Consider the following 27,419-nt stretch of genomic DNA (forward strand, 5'->3'; position numbering starts at 1 on the left):
ATTACTGATATCGGGGGGTTCTGTTCTCTGCGTTTTGCGCATGTAAATTCTATGCGTTAAAAAAGCCGGCCGAATGGTAATTGTAGACAGAAAGGAGATTGTGTAAACGAGGCAAAGTGGGCGACAATGTCTGACTGCGAGACGATGGAACGGAGAATAACAATCATACACTGATCGCTCATTTCCTGCAGGTATAAAGGGTTAATCAGCGCTCGGTCGCTCCATCTCACTTATACGGCGAATGTGAAAGACGGAACGATTCTGAGGGATTTCTGGTGGAACGACCAGCGATGTATCTGCCGGTATAAAAGGCCCTTAGATAAGAGTCCTTTACTGCAGCCGGATCTACACTGAGGACACAGGAGGATACTAAATCCTGGGGGGTGAAGGACTGGGACCCTCCGACCAGGAGGGGGCAGCATCCTCACACAGAGGAAGAGGAATCCTGGGGGGTGAAGGACTGGGACCCTCCGACCAGGAGGGGGCAGCACCCTCACACAGAGGAAGAGGAATCCTGGGGGGTGAAGGACCGGGACCCTCTGACCAGGAGGGGGCAGCACCCTCACACAGAGGAAGAGGAATCCTGGGGGGTGAAGGACCGGGACCCTCCGACCAGGAGGGGGCAGCATCCTCACACAGAGGAAGAGGAATCCTGGGGGGTGAAGGACTGGGACCCTCCGACCAGGAGGGGGCAGCATCCTCACACAGAGGAAGAGGAATCCTGGAGGGCAGCAAGAACAAGTCGTCCTCCATTCCGGTCACAGCCCTCCCAGCAGCCTCCTCTTCTCCTCTCTCCACAGAACTGCACTAATAGTAAGCCCCGCCCCTTCAAGTCATGTGACCTCCAGACCATGTGACTTCCTGCCCTGAGACCTCCTAGGAGCCCCTCCATTCCAGCATCTACCCCGGTGGAGGTACGGGAGGGTTGTGAGACCTTCTGCCATCAGCAGGCCATATGATGGATCCTCATGAAGGAGTCGGCGCCCCCTGGTGGGTATTGGGAGTCGCTGCTAGAAGTTACCAGCTGTAACCCTTTCACTGCCTGAGAGGTGACATGTGCTCCTCACACAGCAGGGGGGACACTTAGGAGTTTAAGGGTTAATCACTGTAACCCTGCACTGGGCACTGAGTCCTATAGGGGCTGTGAGGAAGGGGCCCACTGAGGGATCTCAGACAGACGGCAGCTCAGGGGCTTTCTGCAGTGACAGGAAGAAGGCTGCACGTTGTCATCTGTAGGTCGGTGTGAGTCTCCCACACAGGGAGGCGCCGTCTATGGAGAGCAGCGCCATTGTTTATTACATTCACTGCAAGTCAGAAGTTGTAGAAGAGGAGAAAAACCTGCGGAACGTCCGGAGCGAACGCAGAAATTGTAGGGAGCAACACGGAGGATCCGCCGGTGAGCAACATAACTCTATCCGCCATCAGGACCATAGAAGACGTGTGTGATGTCACCGGTCACTATTCTGTCACTACTGTCACCACTATCTGATGTCACCGGTCACTATTCTGTCACTATTGTCACCACTATCTGATGTCACCGGTCACTATTATGTTACTACTGTCACCACTCTCTGATGTCACCGGTCACTATTCTGTCACTACTGTCACCACTATCTGATGTCACCAATCACTATTCTGTCACTACTGTCACCACTATCTGATGTCACCAGTCACTATTCTGTCACTACTGTCACCACTATCTGATGTCACCTGTCATTATTATGTCACTACTGTCACCACTATCTGATGTCACCGGTCACTATTCTGTCACTACTATCTGATGTCACCTGTCATTATTATGTCACTACTGTCACCACTATCTGATGTCACCTGTCACTATTCTGTCCCTACCGTCACTGCTATCTCATGTCACCGGTCACTATTCTGTCACTACTGTCACCACTATCTGATGTCACCGGTCACTATTCTGTCACTACCGTCACCACTATCTGATGTCACCTGTCACTATTCTGTCACCAGTATCTGATGTCACCTGTCACTATTCTGTCACTACTGTCACCACTATCTGATGTCACCGGTCACTATTATGTCACTACTGTCACCACTATCTGATGTCACCGGTCACTGTTCTGTCACTACAGTCACCACTATCTTATGTCACCGGTCACTATTCTGTCACTACTATCACCACTATCTGATGTCACCGGTCACTATTCTCTCACTACCGACACCACTATCTGATGTCACCTGTCACTATTCTGTCACTACTGTTACCACTATCTGATGTCACCGGTCACTATTATGTCACTACTGTCACCACTATCTGATGTGACCGGTCACTATTCTGTCACTACCGTTACCGCTGTCTGATGTCACCGGTCACTATTCTGTCACTACCGTTACCGCTGTCTGATATCACCGGTCACTATTCTGTCACTACAGTCACCACTATCTGATGTCACCGGTCACTATTCTGTCACTACTGTCACCACTATCTGATGTCACCAGTCACTATTATGTCACTACTGTCACCACTATCTGATGTCACCTGTCACTATTCTGTCACTACCGTCACCACTATCTTATGTCACCGGTCACTATTATGTCACTACTGTCACCACTATCTTATGTCACCTGTCACTATTCTGTCACTACTGTCACCACTATCTGATGTCACCTGTCACTATTCTGTCACTACTGTCACCACTATCTGATGTCACTGGTCACTATTCTGTCACTACCGTCACCACTATCTTATGTCACCTGTCACTATTTTGTCACTACCGTCACCACTATCTTATGTCACCTGTCACTATTCTGTCACTACTGTCATCACTATCTGATGTCACCTGTCACTATTCTGTCACTACTGTCACCACAATCTTATGTCACCTGTCACTATTCTGTCACTTTTGTCACCACTATCTTATGTCACCGGTCACTATTCTGTCACTACAGTCACCACTATCTGATGTCACCGGTCACTATTCTGTCACTACCGTCACCGCTATCTTATGTCACCTGTCACTATTCTGTCACTACCGTCACCACTATCTTATGTCACCTGTCATTATTCTGTCACTACTGTCACCACTATCTTATGTCACCGGTCACTATTCTGTCACTACTGTCACCACTATCTGATGTCACCGGTCACTATTCTGTCACTACTGTCACCACTATCTGATGTCACCGGTCACTATTATGTCACCACTATCTGATGTCACCTGTCACTATTCTGTCACTACCGTCACCACTATCTTATGTCACCGGTCACTATTCTGTCACTACCGTCACCACTATCTTATGTCACCGGTCACTATTCTGTCACCATCCGTCACCACTCTCTTATGTCACCGGTCTCTATTATGTCACTACCGTCACCACTCTCTTATGTCACCGGTCTCTATTATGTCACTACCGTCACCACTCTCTTATGTCACCTGTCACTATTATGTCACTACCGTCACCACTATCTGATGTCAACAGTCACTATTCTGTCACCACTGTCACCACTATCTGATGTCACCTGTCACTATTCTGTCACTACTGTCACCACTATCTGATGTCACCGGTCACTATTCTGTCACTACTGTCACCACCATCTGATGTCACCGGTCACTATTCTGTCACTACTGTCACCACTATCTGATGTCACCGGTCACTATTCTGTCACTACTGTCACCACTCTCTGATGTCACCTGTCACTATTCTGTCACAACCGTCACCACTATCTGATGTCAACAGTCACTATTCTGACACTACTGTTACCACTCTCTTATGTCACCTGTCACTATTATGTCACTACGGTCACCACTATCTGATGTCAACAGTCACTATTCTGACACTACTGTTACCACTCTCTTATGTCACCTGTCACTATTATGTCACTACTGTCACCACTATCTGATGTCACCTGTCACTATTCTGTCACTACTGTCACCACTATCTGATGTCACCGGTCACTATCCTGTCACTACTGTCACCACTATCTGATGTCACCGGTCACTATCCTGTCACTACTGTCACCACTATCTGATGTCACCGGTCACTATCCTGTCACTATTGTCACCACTATGTGATGTCACCGGTCACTATTCTGTCACTACTGTCACCACTATCTGATGTCACCGGTCACTATCCTGTCACTACTGTCACCACTATGTGATGTCACCGGTCACTATTCTGTCACTACCGTCACCACTATCTGATGTCACCGGTCACTATTCTGTCTCTACTGTCACCACTATCTGATGTCACCGGTCACTATCCTGTCACTACTGTCACCACTATCTGATGTCACCGGTCACTATTATGTCACTACTGTCACCACTATCTGATGTATATACTATATTGTTTCATTCATGACATTTATCAGAGCTTTATAAGGACTGCACCAGGTGGAAACGTTTTCTTTTTATTGGATATGGAGGAATATAGAATTATATTTTTACTCCGCCCCGTATTATTGCTGCTGTGAGTCTCATATTATATGTTTGACTAGCGTACCCGTCGCGCGTTGCTGCGAAGACAGACATACATACATACATTCGTTTTTATATATCTAGATGACGGCAGCAGCGACCACTGAGGTTTTGTAGGCCGCTGCTTCCCCCTTGCAGGCTGAATAAAATAGCCGTTGTGTGGAACATCCAATTTATCCGGCTGCTGTGGCTTCTTGGGAAGATAGCCTAGTACATGTTTGCCCACTTCCAACTCCAATGGAGACTGACTGTAAATGGCTGGCGTGCTCTAGTATTTATGGTTTCAAGCTGTACGTGTCATTGCATACAGTCTATCTATCTATCTATCTGGGTTATTGCATACAGTCTATCTATCTATCTATCTATCTATCTATCTATCTATCTATCTATCTATCTATCTATGACATCAGGAAATGAGAGAATTAGATTCCGTACGTAAAATTTGAACGCTAATTCTTTGGCGCTTTGAATTGAATAATCGAGTTGGGACCCATTAACTTTTCCTATTTATGACATAATCAATGCTCGTGCCAAATTTCAAGTTTCTATGACATTGGGAAGTGAGAGAATTAAATTCCGTACATAAAATTTGGACGCTAATTCTTTTGCGCTTAGAATTGAATAATCGAGTTGGGATGAGACATAAGGCCTTGCCCATAAGCATTCCCCAACCTCCAAGAACTGAACCTACCTACCTGAATGAGATTTTGTAGGCCGCTGCTTTCCCCTTGCGGGCTGAATAAAATAGCCGTTGGGTGGAACATACAATTTATCTGGCTGCTGTGGCTTCTTAGGAAGATATCCTAGTACTTGTTTACCCACTTCCAACTCCAATGGTAATTGGCTGGCGTGCTCTAGTGGTTCCAAGCTGTACGTGTCATAATAGAACCTTAATGACATCACAATGCAGCTTTATAGAACATGTTGGGGCATGTTCAAGGGCGTCCGATGTTGATGACATCTGTGATGACATCACAATAGCAGGTGGCTTACTTATTCGATCTACGTGGGGGGGTGGTAACTTTCGACGATGCTCGCGCGCGCGCCATTTATCGTAGGATAGTTGTAATATGCCTATAATCTTCCCAGGAGTGTACTCAACAACTTCCCAAAGTTTCATGGCGATCGGATGAATGGTGTAGTAGCGCATAAAGGACAAACAGACACGCACGCACACAGACATACATTCATTTTTATATATATAGATACTGTGGGGATCGCGGTGCGGACCCTCCTGTGGCGTCTGATCTTCCTCACCCTGTTGGGTTGCGTCACTATTTATTTGCTGCTGATTAACCGTTTACCTGTTCTGTCTCTTCTGTCGCCGCTCTTTTATGTATCCTAGCACTATTTTAGTTTTGATGACCTCTCTGGGTATTGTAGTCCGCCCCTTCCAGGTATTACTTTAGTTGTCGCCTTCGATCCCACTCATCCTCAGATATGTGCTTCTTAAGTACCGGTGCCCCAAACAGTCTACTGTATTCCATGTGTCGTCTGACCGGTGATCGGTAAGGAGGGGGAATAATGTTCTCGTCATCCGCCCGTAGACCTCATTTTATGGCCCCCATTATCCTATCTGCCTTGGCAGCAGCTGCCTGACATTGGTTGCTCCAGTTTAGTTTACAGTAATCTTCTCTAAGCCATCAGCTAAATATGTTTCTTTACAAGTTCTTTTGGGGTCTTTTTTAGGGCGTCCTCACACTGACGAGCGCCATTTAGCTGTGAGTAAATCGCAATGTTGCTTATGAGACATCTGAGCGTCAGCGATGCTTTTTATTACAAGAAGATCGCTGCGGCTTGTGTTTTTTTCTCGCACATTTTTCTTGCAATAGACAGTAGGAATTTCTAATGTTAAAAACGCATCGCAGGCAAGTCGCAAGTTCGTGCATTGTGATTGGATAAAAAGGAGACTTCATAGGGAAACCTGGGAAATAGTAGGAGTCTCCATAGGGAATACCCAGAAAGATGGGACAGGCTGCAATGTTTTCTTTTTCCCCTCCACATGGCAGGAATTGTTCCCTAATTTTGCGGTTCCGCTCTCTCGCATCGTGTGATGTTATCCCCAATGTGAAGGCAGCCTTGGGCACAGAAGGGTTTTCTGAGGGTTTTTTTTTTCCCAAGTGGAGAAATCTTTGGAAATACGCCTTAAAAATGTTTGTAGCGTGCTGCGCTATTTAGTCCAGGAAATGCCGTCCAGATGTCATTGTCAGTGGGGTGTGTCCAGCGCCATCCGAGTTTGGAACGTGTTGGATCCATTGGGTCCAGCATTTTAGTGGTTCAGCTTTGAGGTCAGAACCTGTCAGGCAGTTTGTGCTGCCCGATGTCCCACATACATCCCAACTACATAGCTGCTACGGTTCAGGTCCCCTTTGTGGAACATTAAGGCCTCCTTCCCACGAGCGTGACGGGCTCCGCAGCGTAATATTACGCTGTGAAGCCCGTCACGGCGCCCCCCAGAGCCCCTATACTTACCTGCGGGAGATAGCGTGAAATCGCGTCACCGCGCGTCACCGCCCGTCACCGCCCACCGCCGCACGTCACCAGCCGTGTCACGTGCCGCGGCCGGCCGTGTCACGTGACGCGGCCGGGCGCGTCATATGACGTCATATGACGCGCGGCGGTGGGCGGGAAAGCGTTTTTTCACGCTATCTCCCGCTGGTTACAGCGGGAGATAGCGTGAATGGACGGCTTCCATTGACTTCAATGGAAGCCGTCAGTGCGTACAGCCCGTCCTCGCCCGCAGAAAATAGAGCATGCTGCGGGTGAGGACGGGAGAAATCGCGGTGCGTAATTCCGCGGTGGAATTACGCATCGTGAGCATGGAGCTATTAGGTTCAATAGAACCTAATAGCTGCGGGCAACGCAGCGGATTTTCGCCGCGAATTACGCGGCGGAAATCCGTTCGTGGGAAGGAGGCCTAAGAGTGTACGAAATAGAAAAAAAAAGTGTAAAAAAATAACAAAAAAAAGTAACTTTCTTTTGCTGATTTTCCCCTATATGTTTACCAAAATTAAGACAGCCCCCATATATTTGGTCTCATCATGTCCAGAATGATCTGTCCTATTATTGGAGCATACTATTTAACTTTTGCAGTAAAAAACATTAAATAAAGAGGCAAAATGCTTATTTTATCCATTTTACCTTCAAAAAGTGCAATAATAGTGAACAAAAAAGCCATATGTACCCCAAAATGCTACAACTAAAAACTACAGCTTATGACGCAATAAACAAGCCCAGACAGATCCTCAAATGGAAAAATAACAAGTTATCGGACCTTGAATGCAGAGATGTAGAAGTAATTACAATTTTAAAAAATGTTTTTTATTGTGCAGAAGTGGAAAAACCTAAAAAATGATATTTTTAGTATGGTTGTAATCGTACCAACACGCAGAAAAAATGTATTGTCATTTATTCTGTATGATTGACACTGAAAAAAAAATTAAAAAACAATGGATGTTTTCTCTCCCTGCTCTCAAAAAAAGATTATATGCACCCAAAAATAGTACCAATAAAACCAAGATTTCGCCACGCAAAAAAACCAAGCCCTCATACGGCCGTGTCGACTGAAAAATACGTTATGGCTATTGAAGAGTGGAGATAAAAATCCCCCCAAAATTGTTGTGACCTTACTCCCAAATAGACCGTGTCCTTAAGGGGTTAACAGAGGTTTTCCCATGACTTGCTTCACAACCACTCTGTCCCTTCTCGGTGCTGCTGACCAGGACATGTGACTGCTGCAGCCAATCACTGGCCACAGCACTGACCCTTTATATCACATGGTCAGCAGCAGACAGGAGGGACAGAGTGATTGTGAAGCAATTTTAACTAATGGGAAAACATTGTTACATATCTCCCCTCGTTATATCCAGTAAATTGGTTCTCATGTTGGTTTTTGTGGTTTTTCATTTGTTCATATTCTTTCCATTCAGGTCCCTACAGGACTGATTCATCAGAGATGGAGAAGGACAGAAACAAGATGGCGGAGAGTGTATTCAATCTCACCCTAGAGATACTCTTCCAGCTTACTGGGGAGGGGAGAGATTCTGATGATGTCACATTACATCATTCTTATCTATAGTAATAACAGATGATGTCACTGGGGAGGGGAGAGATTCTGATGATGTCACATTATAGCATTCTTATCTATGGTAATAACATTATGTTACTGGAGAGGGGAGAGATTCTGATGATGTCACTTTACACCATGCTTATTTATGGTAATAACCGATAATGTCACTGGAGAGGGGAGAGATTCCAATGATGTCACATTACATCAGTCTTATCCATGGTAATAACAGATGATGTCACTGGGGAGGGGAGAGATTCTGATGATGTCACATTACATTATTCTTATCTATGGTAATAACAGATGATGTCACTGGAGAGGTGATGGACTCTGGAAATGTCTGTAGTGATATTTATTAATGTCTCCCCATATACAGGATTACACAGTAGTGAAGAAGACCTCTAGTGATGCCTGTCGGGCCCCTGGGTGTGATGGATGGGGAAGACCCCTAAGCCCAATCACGGGGCCCCCACTTCACCCCCTGATACATGAGGACATCAATGTACAGAAGATTCTAGAACTCACCAACAAGATGATTGAGCTGCTAACTGGAGAGGTGACGCTGCAGGGAATGCTGGGACATTATACAGTAACAGCACTGGAGGCTTCTGGGTAATGACTGTATATTGTGTTGTCAGGTTCCTATAAGGTGTCAGGATGTCGCTGTCTATTTCTCCATGGAGGAGTGGGAGTATTTAGAAGGACACAAGGATCTGTACAAGGAGGCCATGATGGAGACCCGCCAGCCGCTCCCATCACCAGGTAATGGACTTATTTAGCAGGATCATAGCTGTGGAGGGGTGATGTGGGGCATGTGCCCCTGGTGCTTGTAGGCAGGAAGTGGGGTGTGAGCCAGGCAGGACACTGTGCTAGTTGGATTAGTGGAGCCATTCACTACACGGTTGTTGATTAAAGTCACCATATAATTAGAAGGCCTACAGATCACCAATACACATTTAATCGCTGATATGTAAGCATCCCGGCCCTACAGTGATGTTAGTCAGCGACTGTATGGTGGACGGCTGCTGTATCAAACAGTAGCAAGAGAATGTGGCTACAGAAGATCTCTGTTCCACCAGCCCTACTGCTACAGTAGCCGGTGGCGGTGCAGGGCTGGTGAGGTGCCTTGGCCCATGGTACCCCGACCCCCAAACTATCACCACCAGACCCTCCTCCGCTTTGCATTTAGTCCCTGCAGGACTGGAGAAGGAGGGATCTGGCATCACCGGTAAGAGCTGCTAGGTTGTATCTACAGAGTATATTCTAAACAGCGGTAAGTTTCACAATTGATGACCACAAGGGTCTGTCTATGGTCCTGATTGTCTTAGATGTCACATACAGCTCTGCTACATCCACAATACACATACAGTACAGAAGCGTGTACATTACACATACAGCTCTGCTACATCCACAATACACATACAGTACAGGAGCGTGTACATTACACACATACAGCTCTGCTACATCCACAATACACATACGGTACAGGAGCGTGTACATTACACACATACAGCTCTGCTACATCCACAATACACATACAGTACAGGAGCGTGTACATTACACACATACAGCTCTACTACATCCACAATACACATACAGTACAGGAGCGTGTACATTACACACATACAGCTCTGCTACATCCACAATACAAATACAGTACAGGAGCGTGTACATTACACACATACAGCTCTGCTACATCCACAATACACATACAGTACAGGAGCGTGTACATTACACACATACAGCTCTGCTACATCCACAATACACATACAGTACAGGAGCGTGTACATTACACACATACAGCTCTGCTACATCAACAATACACATACAGTACAGGAGCGTGTACATGACACACATACAGCTCTGCTACATCAACAATACACATACAGTACAGGAGCATGTACATTACACACATACAGCTCTGCTACATCCACAATACACATACAGTACAGGAGCGTGTACATTACACACATACAGCTCTGCTACATCCACAATGCACATACAGTACAGGAGCTGTACATCCACAATGCACATACATACAATTCTGACAGCGGCATTTAAATCCCCCGAACGATGTTCGGGGGTCCCGCACGGCCCCCCCGCGGTGAGATCGGGAGAGCCGTGCATGTGTCATGGCAGCCGGGGGCCTAATGAAAGGCCCCAGGGCTGCCTTAGCAGACTGCCTATCAAGCCGTCCCCGTGGGGTGGCTTCATAGGCTGCCTGTCAAAAAGCAATATGACGTAATGCTATAGCATTACGTCATACTGCAGGAGCGATCAAAGCATCGCATCTTAAAGTCCCCCAGGGGGACTTCAAAGTAAAGTAAAAAAACAAATCAATAAAGTTTTTTTTTTAATTGAAAAAAAAAAAAGTTGTAAAAGTTTAAATCACCCCCCTTTTGCCATATCTATTATTAAAAAATCTAAATAATAAATTAAAAATATGTATTTGGTATCACCGCGTCCGTAAAAGTCCGAACTATCAAAGTACCACATAATTTTTCCCGCACGGTGAACGTCGTTCGAAAAAAGAAATGAAGAACGCCAGAAATGCATTTTTTTAGTTACCCTGTCTCCCAGAAAAAACGCAATAAAAAGCGATCAAAAAGTCGTATGTATTCCAAAACGGTACTATCAGAAACTACAGGACATCCCGCAAAAAATGAAACCTTGCTCAACTACGTCGACGGAAAAATAAAAAAGTTATTGCGCGCACAAAATGACCGCAGAAAATAATTGAAAAACATTTTATGTCTTTAAAAAAAAAAAAGAGGAGTATAGTAAAAAAAAACCTATACAAGTTTGGCATCGTAGTAATCGTACCGACCCATAGAATAAAGTTATCATGTCATTTTTGTTGCCATTTGTGCGCCGTAGAAGCAAGACGCACTAAAAGATGGCAAAATGTCGTTTTTTTTTCATTTTACTCCACTTAGAATTTTTTAAAAGTTTTTCAGTAAATTATATGGTACTTTAAATAGCACCATTGAAAAATACAACTCGTCCCGCAAAAAACAAGCCCTCATACAGCGACGTGGATGGATAAATAAAGGAGTTATGATTTTTTTAAAGGGGGGAGGAAAAAACGAAAATGGAAAAAGAAAAATGCCCGCGTCATTAAGGGGTTAAACTAAAAGTTGTCTAAAGATGGCGGCACTATTTCCAATTTTATCTACCGCAGGCTGTGTAGCAGATGGATTTAAAACCCGGTCAGGCGGTGTGCAGGATGACTCCCTTGGTAGGACAGGCTCTACCATACAACCGCTATTGGCCACACACGCACTGTTGACACTGATAGACCAACTTACCTTATGTTACCCATGGTGACTGCTTAACCTTTCCAGTGGGGATTACAGCTGCTGTTCTAACGCACGTCATTCATTCTCCCAAATAGATTTTTTTTCTCATATCAGATTCCCTTTTTAAACGACATCGTTAATCCACAATCCCGCCCACTAGTTCTTCCCGAGCCGCACTAGTCACACTGGAGCTTTAATTGGTCCTCTCCCGGCGATGATCACAGCTATGGTGCTTCTTATCTGTGGGAATTGGAAGATTCCAGGGAGTACCTGAGACCTCACTGGAATAATTATGCGGACCATAAGAGGGACTATGAGGATGATATAGCACTGTTGTGGCTGAACTCCAAGGCTGTAATGCGAGGACATGTCATAGGCTATGTTTCACATAAACAAGTTTCATGAGGAGTTCACGGCACTACACGCTCCCCTGCTGGCGGCCCAGAAGGAACACACAGACTCTCCGAACGAGAACTCGTATCAAACATTCTTTACAGCGAAACATCTCCTGGACACATTTGTACACCCCTACTCACATTGGCAGACTCAACTAACGAGAAACGAATTTTATAGATGGGGCAACAGGACGGGCCGTTTACTGGCTAGCCTAGCTAAGCAGCGTCCACCCCACAAGACAATCCAAGCCTTAAAACACCAAATTACCAGTAATATAGTAACTAACCAGGAAGAGGTCACTCAGATATTGTATGACTATTTTGAGGATCTCTACAGGGTAGAACCATCTAATGCCCAGGACATAAATGCTTTCTTGGACACGGCCGGCCTACCCAGATTCACAGATGAACAAATATCTATGCTAGATGCTGACATACAAGAGGAAGAGGTACGAGGAGTAATTGCGGCTTCTGCGGGGGGTAAATCACTGGCATCAGACGGACTCTCGGCGGAATATTACAAAATACTTTCAGCAGATCTACTGCCGACGCTTGCCCAGCTTTACAACACAGTTTACATTGGCGGAGCCCAAATAGATGATTTTGGGACCTCTAGAACTATTCTACTTCCCAAGCCCAACAAAGATCCAGCCGAGCCCCTCTCCTACAGACCAATAGCATTACTTAACTATGATTACAAGATTCTGTCCAAGACATAAGCTGACAAGCTTCAATCTATTCTGCCCTCTACACTCGACTCATCGCAGAAGTGCTTCACACATGGACAAGGTGCTTTATAAAATATTATAGCCGCAATAGCGGCAGCAGCAGTCACACAAAATACCTATAGCCCGGTCACCATGCTAATGAGTCTAGATGATGAGAAAGCTTTTGATAAAAGGGCAGGGTCATTTTTAAACACCGTGCTTGGGCGGCGTAGTTTTGGACAGACGTTGGTTAACTATGTAAATACCATGCACACGAATGCCACAACCACCCTCACAGTTAACCCCTTGAGTGGCACGCCCGGAAATTTTCCAGGACGAGCTCCACTGCTCATAGCGACATAGCCCAGAATATTTCCGGGCTATGTATCACTATGGGAACTGCAGAGCACAATGCCACAAGCTGTGACAGTGTGCTCTGCCTGCACAGTCCCACAGAGAACAAAGCAAGGGCTTTGAAAAACCAGCAGAAGATATTGCCGATATGCCGGCAATCTCCTGCTTTGTTTACAGGTTGCCATAGAGACCACCGGCTTGTCAGAAGCAAGCCGATGGTCTCTGTGGCAGGGAGAGGTGGTGCTTGGCTGTCAGAGGACAGCTAGGTACTAGCTCTTACAGCAGAGATCAGAGAAAACCTCTGATCTCTGCTGTGTTAACCCTGTACATGCTGGAGTCTATGTGACTGCAGCATGTAAAGGGCTGTCACTGCAGCATGTAAAGGGCTGTCACCATCGGACCCCCGGAATGTGATCAGGGGTCCTGATGTGTCCCTGTGGAAGTCCCCTAAAGGGACAAAAAAAAAAAAAAAAAAAGTTAAAAAATTATAAAAAAAATAATAAAAACACTTGTCTCCCTTTACTTTGTAAAAAATCAAAAGTACAATCACACATGTGGTATCCATGCGTCGTAATGACCCAGAGAAGGAAGTTAATACATTATTTAACCCCTTAATGACATGGCCCCTTTTTTTCTTTTTTTCCCATTTCTTTTTTTCCTCCCCCCTGTTTAAAAAATCACAACTTGTCCCGCAAAAAACAAGCCCTTATATGGCCATGTCAATGGAAAAATGAAAAAGTTATGGCTCTTGAGACGCAACTGCAAAATTAGTTGAAATTCAATGATTAGACCATTTAAAAAAACCTGCCCTGGTGCGCGCGACAGGGTGGTAGGAAACCCGCCACTCAAGGGGTTAATGGACTCAACACCCCAAGAATTGTTTCATTCAGAGGGGCCCATCAGGGCCTTCTCCTTTCTCCACTACTCTTCAACCTGTCTATAGGCCCCTTACTTCGGCATTTAATGTCCACAACACTTTTTACAGGTGTTCGGTAAGCTAAGTTGGAAATCGAGGTAGAGGCCTTTGCGGATGATATACTACTAATGGTTAGTAATCCCAAAGAGTCCCTGGTACCTCTAATACAAGAAATCGAGAGAATCAGTGAGGTCTCCACTTATACTTTAAATTTAGACAAAAGCAAAGCCCTATTACTCAAAGGACTAACTAAACCTTTGTGGACAACCCAATGTCACTGCCACTGGGAAAAACCCTCCATACACTATTTGGGAATACAGGTCACAAGATATCCTTCCAAATTATGTAAAACAAGTACTGAACCCTACATTAAAAAATTGGAAACAACGTTAAATATATGGAAAAACTTCTCTCTATCCTTTTTGGGGAGAGCTAATTTACCAAAAATGACGGAGTTCTCCGGTCTGCTATATATTCTCCACTCTCTGTCCATATTTCTAAAATTAAAGGATGTGAAAATGATGAACTATCTATATAGAAACTTTATCTGGAGCTGGAGGAGGCCGCACAGAGCTCCCAAAACCCTACAAAAGCAGAAAACCAATGGTGACCTCAACTGACCTCACATAAGGGACTATACCCTAGCAGCAGAAGCCCGTATTATCCATGATTGGATATACTCCCAATCGAATTACACAAATCTAATGCTGGAGCAAAGAATGTCTGCCCCTATACTGCTGCAAAACATTCTTCACCTCCCGTACACAGAACTGCTGGAGGCTGTTAAGTGCAGTCCCTTGATACTTACTACGTGGAAGGTGTGGGGCAGGATACATTGTGACAGCCATGCATCCCCTTGTGCATCCCTGCATTTGTCCCTCGTAAAAAAAAAAAACATTTCCAAGACCATAACCCACACAGGATTTTTTTCGTTTGGTATGCCCGGGGGATCGGCTCCATAGATGAATTACTATACAAGAAAGAAAAACGTATCCGGTCCCATGAGGAACTGAAAAAGAAATTCCCCAAGCTGCCAGTTCCAATGTTTTCCTATTTACAAGTTAGGCATTATGTTCAACGGCTATTGCCGCAATTTCAAGAGTTTGACTGGACACTGATAGCTGGTACTTGGATTCATAGACCGACATACACAACTGGACTGATATGTAGGCTATATAGAGTGATCTGTAATGCGCAAGAGTTGGACAACATTGACCCTGGAGTCAGAAAATGGTCTCACGACAACCTGGGCTTAACTCCTACAATGATTGCGGTGTCAATGTCGTCGGCTCACAAATACCTTCGGCTAGATTCCGGGAGATGAGGTTGCAGGTCGCCCACAGATCTTATTTAACCCCTGTGAGAGGTCACTATATGGGAATCTACCCTACCTCAAATTGTTTCAAATGTAAGGCACCAAACGCCAATCTGTTCCACTCTCTATGGACCTGTCCTCTGATACAAGCTTTCTGGTCCCGAGTCCATACTTACACTACTACACATCTGACGACTTTCTGTCCGCAGAAGCCCATATGGGCAATTTTTGGCTATTTAGATCATGGCAGTGGCAGATCTGAAGGCTATCTTACAAATGTGAATACAGCTGACAGCTCCTCCCTTTAAACTATTTCTAGACAAACTAGGCTTCCTGTTCCAAATGGATTGGGCTGAAACATCTCTCTTCAAGGAGAAAATGGCTTAGTACTTCTTTATGGCTTGGGGAGCTTTGTCCAAATGCTGGCACAGAGAATTAGAGAAAAACTCAGAAACGTTTTGGTTCCAGGAGTAATTAGTAGTGGAAGATCCACCCCTCTAAGATGTCTTATGTGCTGTGCTAGTGGCGCGGGAGGACCCCCCCCCCCCCCCCACACACATCTTCTACTGCCTCTCCAATGTGTATTTCAGAGATATGCTTTTTATATGCAGATATATTGATGTTATTCCTGTAGACCTGACACAAATCATCCTGTTCTCCTTGAATGAGACAGGAGGCAAATTATAGCTCTGTGGTAATAGCAGGTCTGGTTCTTTTTTTTTTTTTTTTTTCCTTTTCTTTTCTTTTTCGATGTTTGCTTAAAAAATAAGAAAACTGTTTACCGGGACTACATCTGTCCATATACCTGCTGCCAGGCAGTCGGAGGCTGCTCTATGACATCCCACTAAAAGTTACAAGTCATATATTGGATGTTGGAGCTGTCAAAACTGTCTGAATTAATATGATTATGGATGAATCTCTCGATTGATTAAAAAAACAACAAAATAAAAAACACCGTCAGGCCTGATTTTCTAAGACTTTGGGATTTCAAACAAGCCCAATATGGATACTCTATGTGCAACACAGCCTGAGATAAAGCTTATAGAAACCCAGGAATGACAAGAGTGAGAGCTGCAGGTCTGCGCAGCTGTCACTTTATCCACCACCTCAACCTTGTGTATGTCAGGCTATATTGTGGCCAGGACCAACATTCCACATTATTGGCCTTAAAAACACCATGAAATTGATCCTCCAGCTAAAATACTGGAAGAGATGCAACCATTAGTAGCAAGGATGTTCCACCTATGTTATTACCTACTGGAGCGCCTCACTGAGAGATCTATGGTCAGCAAGAAAAGGGTTAAAGAAACATGTTATTTATGCCACATAGTGAATGTTATGTAAGAGAGAAAAAGTAATGCTAGAATGGCTGATTTGTAGTCGCCTCGTCTGCCCAAAAATGGGGTTCAGAATTTGGTGAGTTAGCACAACTTTGGTGTGGGGGTGGGGTTTCTGTAGAACATCCTGCTTGCTTCTCCGCATGTCTTAGAGAAGCCCTGTTCTGCTGAAACACAAAACAAACTCATTAATACGAAATACAGTTTCCTGCGCAGAAAGCAGGTGTAAACAAAAAAGGGTAATTTTTTTTTTTAAAGAAAAGTAAAAGATAACCGTAATTAGAAATTTGGCATTGTCCTATTCACACTGAAACACTAAATAAGAAGAATGTGTCCATTTACTGCACAGCGATGTCATTAAAACCAAACTAAAAAACCTATGGCTCAATAATGTTTTTTAAATAATTTCACCCCAAAATTTTCTAATTAATTTCTAATAAAATATTTTTAAAAGTTCTCCGTACATTAAAAGGTTCCATAAAAAAACAACAACTATTTGTCCCTTCAAAAAAACAAGCTCTCATACTGCTTTGTTAGCAGAAAAAAAGCAATTGCACTATAGTGGTGGGGATGTAAAACGGCTGTAGGAAGGGGTTAAAGGGAACCTGCCTGATTGTCATACATACATCCCAACACGCATGTACATTGCAGACATCTATATTGTGCTCTAAAACACCGCAATGCTTCAGAGAAAATAATGGAAAAAGCAGCTCTGAACTTGGAGAAGAGTCAGTGGGGCGGTCGCTGACGACTTCTCCCTGCCTGGGTCAGCTATCAGTCCAACTGATCCGGGTAAGGAAAACCCTGTTGGGAATTTGATTTGCCTGTGGTTTGTGCTTCATAAAACTCTGACAGGTTCCTTTTAGTATCTCCTTATAGGGGTTTTCCCATGACTTGCTTCATAAGCATTCCATCTTTCCTGGTTGCTGCTGACCAGGACATGTGACTGGTGCAGCCAATCACTGGCCACAGCAGAGACATTTCATAGCCAGTGATTGACTAGAGCAGTCACATGTCCTGGTCAGCGATAACCAGGAAGGACACGGGTTGTGAAGCAATTTTACTAATGGGAAAACACTTTTAAATGTTTCCCCTTATTATCTCCAGTAAATTTTATTTTTAAGTTGTTTTTTGTAGTTTTTACTTTGGTTCATATTCTTTCCATTCAGGTCCCTACAGGATTGATTCATCAAAGATGGAGAAGGACAGAAACAAGATGGCAGAAAATGTGTTAAATCTCACCCTAGAGATACTCTTCCAGCTGATTGGGGAGGTGAGAGATTCTGATGATGTCAGATTACATCATTCTTATCTATGGTAATAACAGATGATGTCACTGGAGAGGGTGGGGGATTCTGATGATGTCACATTACATCATTCTTATCTATAATAATAACAGATGATGTCACTGGGGAGGGGAGAGATTCTGATAATGTCACATTACTTTATTATTAGCCATGGTAATAAAAGATGATATTACTGGCAAGTGGAGATATTCTGATGATGTCACATTACATCTGTTAGGGAAATCATCAGAGGGGTTTCATAGTGTTTCATTGTCTGGTCCGAATTATATGAGAATTTGTGTACACAAATCATTGACACATGATACAGTCAGCATCATCCAACAATGAAGCTCTTCTGAGTTTATTACAAGGCAGACAATGTACATATAAGTTGACTTACGTATGGTCAGAAATATATGCCCCCTTGTAATTATAAAAGCTCGTGATTGGCTGTAGGTGCGAATGGTTTAACATATTTTAACGCCTCAAGGTGTGTCACTATCAAACACGTAATTCCCAGGAATCTGAAACTAAATTCTGTATACATTTTTTTTTGTAGTTTCTGTATGAATGGAGAGTTAGAAACCGCTATCTCTAGACATTCCTAAGCCAGGAAAGGATATAGGGGAGTATGAGCCTGCATCTTCATACCAGTGCACAACATGAACTGAGTTAATTATTTAGATGCTAGTTATCCACTAAGAAGGAAGATATACTAGTGTGTGTATCTATATACATAAGGACGAAAGCCCTTACTGACTGAATTTGGCACAAGCATACCGTGTTTCCCCGAAAATAAGGCACCCCCGAAAGTAAGACAAATTAAGAAATTTGCAGAATTCGCAAATATAAGGCACACCCCGATAGTAGGGCATACTAAAGTGTGCAGGCAAGTCGAGAGGCCTGTCCCCTGCTGCCATCCCCGTTGTCTCCTACCTCCTGCTGTGCTGTACGAGTGTGCTGTTGTGAGCTCCCCTTGCTGGCTGGAAAAGTCTATACTGTACGTTCTGTTCCTGCTGTACATGTCTGCTGTGATGAGCTCCCCCTGGTGGCTGGAAGCTGCAATACCATCCCTGCTTACAAGTGGTCCAGGAAATTCTGTCTGCAGACAGGTATGTTACTTTATAGCCGTTTTTTATGGCTCTGTGTGTGAGTCAGGCAACCTGTGTGTGATTCTTAAAGGGGTTGTCTCGCGAAATCAAGTGGGGTTATACACTTCTGTATGGCCATATTAATGCACTTTGTAATGTACATCGTGCATTAAATATGAGCCATACAGAAGTTATTCACTTACCTGCTCCGTTGCTGGCGTCCTCGTCTCCATGGTTCCGTCTAAATTCGCTGGCAGCTTGCTTTTTTAGACGCGCTTGCGCAGTCCGGTCTTCTGCTCTGAGCACGAGCCGCTTCAGCCTGCTAGCCGCTACAGCTCTTCTGCGCATGCGCAGACGAGCTGTCACTGCTCGGGAGCGCGCTGGAGCGGCCATTCTGTACCATCCTCTGTTAGAGGAAGGTGCAGAAACTGGAGCTGCCCAGCAGTGCCGAGAAGCCGCCCAGCCGTCCCGAGAAGCCGCCCAGCCGTCCCGAGAAGCCGCCCAGCTGTCCCGAGAAGCCGCCCAGGTAAGTGATGGGTCGGGGGTGATGTGTCACTAACAGGTGAAGGTCCCGGGCCACAGCGGTAGGCCCCGGAGCCCAGCGCTAGGTTCCGGAGCCCAGCGCTGGGCTCCGCAGTCTAGCGCTGGGCTCCGGGGCCTAGCGCTGGGCTCCGGGGCCTAGCGCTGGGCTCCGGGGCCTAGCGCTGGGCTCCGGAGCCTAGCGCTGGGCCGAGGGGCCTTCGTCTGTTGTCAGGGTCTAGCGCGGGGGGCCGGGGCGTAGCGCTGGGGGGCCGGGGCGTAGCGCTGGGGAGCCGGGGCGTAGCGCTGGGGAGCCGGGGCGTAGCGCGGGGGAGCCGGGGCGTAGTGCGGGGGAGCCGGGGGCTAGCGCCGGTTACCTGCTGCCTGGCGGTGGGTGACTGGTCGGTGGCGTTCGAACCCGGGGTCCGGTCGGCGGCTGCGGGGCGTCTGGTTGTCAGCGAGACACAGCTGGTAGCGTCTCGGGAGCGCGCACGTCGGGCTACAGCAAGCGAAGGGAAAAGAGCTGGCGGCCATCTTGGGGAAACTTTTATAAGTTGCTGAAACGCTGGAACTGTAAGTAGAAACCAGCTAGAAAAGTCATTTACAGGGGGGCTTAGTAATGTATGCTTAATTAGGGGGACTGGGCAAAAAAAAAATTCACTGCTTCCTCTAGACAACCCCTTTAAGGCTGGGTTCTCACAGAGCGTATTTCCAGCGGAAATCTCGCAGTTTGGCCACAGCGATAAACAGCGAGATTTCTACTGGGAAAGCGCTGCTTCAAAACCCACAGCACTCAGCCGCTTGTTTTAAAGCGACCTGGCTGCACGCTTTTCCGTTTCTGTGGCCGGTGAATCCGCACCACAACACTGGCTTCTCCCAGCTTTGCCGTGACGGATTCGTTGTCCCATGTGGACGAGATTTCTGAGAAATTTCGTCCACAAAGCTGGCTAATTGAGGGATTAGCGGCCACAGACGGATTTGCCGCGGCGAAATAAGACACCCCCTGAAAATAAGACGTAGCGCATATTTGGGAGCTAAAATTAATATAAGACGCGTCTTATTTTCGGGGAAACAGGGTAGATTATGTCCTAAATGGGAAAAGTAAAGAGGTCCCAACTCGATAATTCAATTCTAACGCAAAACAACTAGCGTCCAAATTTTATGTACGGAATCTAATTCTCTCACTTCCTGATGTAATCTATATATATAAAGACAAAAGCACTCACTGACTGACTCACTTACTGACTCGCGACTAATTCTCCAACTTCCTGATATCATAGAAACATGAAATTTGGCACAAGCATAAATTATATCCAAAATAGGAAAAGTTAATGGGTCCTAACTCGATTATTCAATTCTAGCGCAAAAGAACTAGCGTCCAAATTTTACGTAGGGAATCTAATTCTCTCACTTCCCAATGTCATAGAAGCTTGAAATTTGGCACAAGCATTGATTATGTCATAAATACAAAAAGTTAATGGGTCCCAACTCGATTATTCAATTCTATGTGCAAAAGAATTAGCGTCCAAATTTTATGTGCGTAATCTAATTCTCTCACTTCCCGATGCAACAAATAATTACACAAATTTTTACCGCACAAATGTTAAATTTGCCATGACCATTATTTGCGTACTAAATATTGGAAATTTAAAGGGGTGCAACTTGATTATTAAATCCTATGCATAAAAGTAAGTGACCCCTTATGTAATGTAACTAATAACACACATCTGTACTGCACAAACTTGAAATTTGGCATGACCATTCCTATGTTATGTAACTAATTACATATCTGTACCCCGCAATATATGAGACAGTTATCTTCTTAGCAAAACAAAATGCATTTAGAAATAGGAGTATATACTGACAGGAATAAAACTGACTCGTATATATTGAAAGACTAAAGTACAAAAAGAAATGCACATGGACTGCTGAGATGGAATATGCCTTTAAGTATAACAAAGGCCTGCAACCTTCAGTCTGGGTAGGAAATTTAATAAAAAGGGGCGTTAACATTCAGGGTAAAAATGAGGAGAGTATGTGAGGTGGCACATTCTGTGGGGTGACATTTTCTCATACAGTCTGAGATAAATCTCTCTCCTATCTACCTATACACTGAGAGGAATCTATCTGATCTGTGTGTTATGAGCAGTGTGTGTGAGGTGGCACATTCTGTGGGGTAACATTTTTACACACAGTCTGAGATAAATCTCTTTCCTATCTACCTATACACTGAGAGGAATCTATCTGATCTGTGTGTTATGAGCAGCGTGTGTGAGGTGGCACATTCTGTGGGGTGACATTTTCTCATACAGTCTGAGATGAATCTCTTTCCTATCTGCCTATACACTGAAAGGAATTTATCTGATAAGATTTTCCGTGTGAACACCAGATAAACACCAGTAACAAATTAACTCAAGCGAAGCCGGGTATATCAGCTAGTGTGTATGTATATATACCCCAAGTTAATTTGTTACTGGTGTTTATCTGGTGTTCACACGGAAAATCTTATCAGATAGATTCCTCTCAGTGTATAGGCAGATATATATGTATATAGTGTTTTTACGTCCTGGCTTTGTGGGCTTTAATCTTAGAGGGCTTAAAAACATGCATCCTCCGCGGATTAAAGCAATGTGGGCTGAGGACTGGACAACTCCATGCTGTTAGTTCCAGTAGGTACTCGACAACATGGAGCTCTCATGGGGGGCCGCGGTAAGCCCCTCGCAGTCATGCGATTGGTGCTATCCAATGGATAGCGACGATCATATTAAAGTAAATAAAAAGTTCCCCTCACGGATTGCATCCATAAGGGGCACTGAAACTACTCACTGCTGTCCTCCACGATGTGCCAGAACTGACCATATGCCATCTTCGGTGCATGCGTGCCTAAGGAAAATTGGCGACGCATGTGTAGAAGAGAAGATCAGCGCGGGACTTTTGAAATCGCCTGGTTCCCGGCTACTGAAGGTGTCACCGGTGACCGATCCCCGGGCCCACGTTCACTGAAAAGTTTAAAAAAGTAAAATTAAGTTAAAGTTTTAGCTTCCCTAATAGATCAGATCCATGAGGGGAGGTGAAAATACTCACCCCTGTCCTCCACGATGTTCCGTCTTCCAGGACCTGACATCCCCTTTGGTGTATGCGCAACCGACATCATACGTTGGGCGCGCGCCCAGAGGAGCTCGTGCCCAGGGAAATTTAAAATCCCGTGCTCCTGGCGACAATGTGTAGCCGGGAGCAACGAGATGTCATCGAGGACCGCTGTATGCCGTTCCCGGAGACGTGATCACTGTTATCCAACGGGGATAACGGCGATCATTTAAAGTAAAAAAACAAAAAAAGGTAAAAAAAGATTTAAATAATGTACATTTGAACTACCCTCACAGATCATATCTGTAAGGGAGGATGAAATTATGTACCTAAGGCCCCTGGATTCATCCGTGGAACTTACCCTGGCTTCTGCGCACGCGCCGTCGCCGATGTGGCGGACGCATTTGGAAAAGCCGTGGATTACCTGGGTAATTTAAAATCTCCCTGCTCCTTTCTACCAAATGTAACCGAGAGCCTGGAGATTTCATGGGAGGCTGTGGTATGCAGTTCCCGGTCACATGATCACTGTTATCCAATGGATAACTACGATCATGTAAAGTTAAAAAAAAAAAAGGTAAAAAAAGTGTAGAAAAAAAGTTTACATTTCATCTCCCCTCAAGGATCATATTCATGAAGGAGGATGAAATTACGTACCTAAGGCCCCCGGGTTTATCCGCGGACCTTATGCAGGCTTCTGCGCCAAAATGGTGGACCCATGTGCAAAAGCCAATCCATAGCCGGGGTAACTTAAAATTGCCCTGTTCCTGGCTACCAAACGTAGCCGAGAGCCTAAAAATTTCACGGTAAGCGGTCCCTGGTCACGTGATCGCTGCTATCCAATGGATAATGGCGATCACGTAAATATAAAAAAGTATTAATTTCACCTGCCGTCATGGATCTATTCCATTAGGGGGGAGGTGAAGTTACTTACCTAAGGCCTCCGGCAATGTCCTTCGACGTGATCTTTCCCCAACTTCGGCACATGCACCTATTGGTAAAATGGTGGACGTAAGCGCAGAAGCTAAGGAGGACCTGGGAAATTTAAAGACTCCTTGCTCATGGCTACTAAAAGTAGCCGAGAGCCTGGAGCAATAACTGAGGGCCGTGGTGAGCGGTCTCCGGTCATGTGATCACGTACAAGTTAAAAACAGTTGAAGTGTAATGCTCCTTTCGATTTGGGCCCCGTTGTGCATACGAACATAAGATCAGGGACACAATGGGTATGTTTATGAACAAGGGACCAGCAGGGGGTTCCATTTTGGGTGCAAGTCTTCATTTATATGTTTGATGTACAAAAGACACTGTTTTTTAAAAAGACACGATTGCCAAAAAAATGAAAATTATAATTTTTTTCCTCATGCTTTGCTTAGATTCAGTAATAAACTGTTGTATCAGAATATGCAATATACCCCTAGATTAATTCATTAAGAGGTCTAGTTTTCAAAATTGAGTCATTTATGGGGGTTCGCCATCGTTTTGGCCACTACAGAGCTCTACAAGTGGGCAATGGGGCCTCAAATACCTTTTAGCAAAATGTTTGTTCTGAAAACCACTGTCTGCTCCTTTCCGTTTGGGCCCCGTTGTGCATACGACATATTAGGGCCACAATGAGTATGTCTCTTAACACAGGGCAAACAGGGGAATCCATTTTGGGATTAACCCTCATTATCATGTGCGCTTTAGAAAAAAAAAATGGCTTTAAAATGACATATTTGCAAAAATACCACTAAATTGCATTAACTCCTGGAAAAAAGCTGTGTTGTCAAAATACTTATGACCCCCCCCCCCCCCCCCCCAGTGAATACATTAAGGGGTGTAGTTTTTAAAATTGTGTCATTTGTGGGGGTGTCTATCATTCTGACACCTATGAGCCTTTACAATCTTAGCTTGGTGTAGGAAAACATTGTTTTTAAATGTGCATCCAAAATAAAGTAAACAGATGGAAATATATATCTTGGCAAAGATTTGTACGGTATGTTTGTACATATTTGAGATATTACTGTTGAAAATGTGAAAAAATATTTTTTTTCCAAATGTTCCCAATTTTGGCCCTTTTAATAAATATTCACAAATATTATCGGTCTATTTTTACCACCTAAATGAAGTACAACATGTGGCGAAAAAACAATAAACAATGTCAGAATCACTTGGATTTGCAAAACCTTTACAGAGTTATTCTATATTAATTCCTTCCCGCTCCAGGGCGTACCGGTACGTCCTGGGAGCCTGGTACTTCCCGCAACAGGACGTACCGGTACGTCCTGGGGATAGCGCAGGATCACATAAGATCCCGCGCTATCCCGCAGCTGGAGCCGGCTGTCAGTTACAGCCGGCGTCCCGCTGCAACAGTGGGGGGACATCGGAGATGCGCCCCCCGCTGTTAACCCCTTCCCTGCCGCGATCTAAGTAGATCGCGGCAGGGAAAGAGTTCACAGAGGGATCGCGATCCCTCTGTATCTCCGGCCGGCTCTCGCGATGTCATCGCGAGAGCCCGGCCTGTCGCCATGGCAACAGGACGCCAGACACTGGCGTCCTGTATTGCCTGTGCCTATAATCGCTGTATAGGCGATAAGGCATGGGAGAGCAGTAGCTCTGCCATGCCTTATAACAGCGATCATAGGAACAGTGCTGCAAGTCCCTCAGAGGGACTCAAATAGTGTAAAAAAAAGAAAAGAAAAACGTAAAAAAAAGAAAAATGTAAAAAAAAATGTTAAAAAAACCCCTTTTTTTATGCTTTTTCTAATATTAGCATAAAAAAAGGGGAAAAAAATTAAAACCCCACATATTTGGTATTGACGCGTCCATAACGATGAGTACAAAAAGTTGAACACACTTTTTATTTTGTTGGACAAAAAGCGTAAAAAAAAAAAGCTAAAAATGCAATAAAAGTGATCAAAAAAGCCGTACATTCACCAAAATGGTACCAATAAAAACTACAGCTCGTCTCGCAAAAAATAAGCCCTCATAGAGCTCCATACATAGAAAAATAAAAAAGTTACAGGACTTTGAATGCAGCTACAGAAACAAAAAAAAGATTTCCAAAAAAAAGGGGGTTTTATTGCAAAAAAGTGTAAAAACCTAAAAAAAATATAACAATTTTGGTATCGTTGTTACCGTACCGCCCCGCAGAAAAAATTTAGTGTGTCATTTATGCTGCATGATTAACGCTGTAAGAAAAAGAAAAAGAAATCTATGGCAGAATTGATGCGGTTTATCTCCATGTTATGATAAAAAAAATTAAAAAATTTTATGATATTGTCTATGTACCCAAAAGTGGCACCGATAAAAACTACAGCTCGCCACGCAAAAATCAAGCCCTTATACGGCCGCGTCCACGGAAACATAAAAAAGTTATGGCTTTTGAAAAATGGAGATGGAAAAATACGAAAAAATCGCTTGGTCCTCAACGCCAAAATAGGCTATGTCATTAAGGGGTAAAGTGACACATGTCAGATTTCCAAAATATGGCTCCGTCACTAAGGGGTTAATGTCTTCCCGTATACAGGATTACACAGTAGTGAAGAAGACCTCTAGTGATGGCTGTCGGGCCCCTGTGTGTGATGGATGGGGAAGACCCCTGAGCCCAACCAAGGGCCCCCCACCTCACCTCCTGATACATGAGGACATCAATGTACAGGAGATTCTAGAACTCACCAACAAGATGATGGAGCTGCTGACTGGAGAGGTGACGCTGCAGGGAATGCTGGGACATTATACAGTAACAGCACTGGAGGCTTCTGGGTAATGACTGTATATTGTGTTGTCAGGTCCCTATAAGGTGTCAGGATGTCGCTGTCTATTTCTCCATGGAGGAGTGGGAGTATTTAGAAGGACACAAGGATCTGTACAAGGACGCCATGATGGAGAACCGCCAGCCGCTCCCATCACCAGGTAACAGACAGGACTAAATCCATGGGGACTTTATTATCTGTACATAAAGAATGACTTCAGTGTCCGTCTGTGTTTCCTGCAGTTCCATCCAGTAAGAGAAGCCCACCAGAGAGATGTCCCCGTCCTCTTCTTCCACAGGACCATCAGGTAGATGGAGATGTCCCTCTGATCTGTAGAAGGGCTGTGAAGCTCTTGTCTTCAGTCTTATTAGATGTCTTCTTCTTTTGTGATGAGGCCGGTGGAGATGGCAGGATTACCGCTGGCCACAGACATTAGATCAGTTGTGTCAAACTCATTTTCACCAAGGGCCACATCAGCGTTATGGTTGCCTTCAAAGGGCTGATTGTAATTGTAAGACTGTAAATGAGGTAGAAGGCTGGATTCGGTCCGGGACCTTAAGTTCGACACATATGCATTAAATGAAGTCCTTGGGAAAAATTATCAAGGTCCGCTTTTGCTTAAAGGAGATGTCCCGCGCCGAAACGGGTTTTTTTTTTTTTAACCCCCCCCCCCCGTTCGGCGCGAGACAACCCCGATGCAGGGGTTAAAAAAAACCACCCGCACAGCGCTTACCTGAATCCCGGCGGTCCGGCGTCTTCATACTCACCTGCTGAAGATGGCCGCCGGGATCCTCCGTCTTCGTGGACCGCAGCTCTTCTGTGCGGTCCACTGCCGATTCCAGCCTCCTGATTGGCTGGAATCGGCACGTGA

General features: G+C 44.8%; 1 protein-coding gene across 1 annotated transcript; it reads left to right on the forward strand.

Moving 5' to 3' along the window:
* The first annotated feature begins 828 nt into the window (after positions 1–828).
* Positions 829–27,136, forward strand: LOC136629205 (uncharacterized). Its single transcript, XM_066605384.1, has 7 exons — positions 829–990; positions 8,888–9,067; positions 9,150–9,273; positions 18,004–18,107; positions 26,323–26,502; positions 26,585–26,708; positions 26,791–27,136. Exons 2-7 carry the CDS (start codon positions 9,044–9,046, stop codon positions 26,982–26,984), a joined length of 750 nt encoding a protein of 249 aa, XP_066461481.1. The 5' UTR covers positions 829–990; positions 8,888–9,043; the 3' UTR covers positions 26,985–27,136.
* The last annotated feature ends 283 nt before the right edge of the window (positions 27,137–27,419 follow it).

This window comes from Eleutherodactylus coqui, chromosome 5 (assembly GCF_035609145.1).
Source record: "Eleutherodactylus coqui strain aEleCoq1 chromosome 5, aEleCoq1.hap1, whole genome shotgun sequence".
NCBI lineage: Eukaryota > Metazoa > Chordata > Amphibia > Anura > Eleutherodactylidae > Eleutherodactylus > Eleutherodactylus coqui.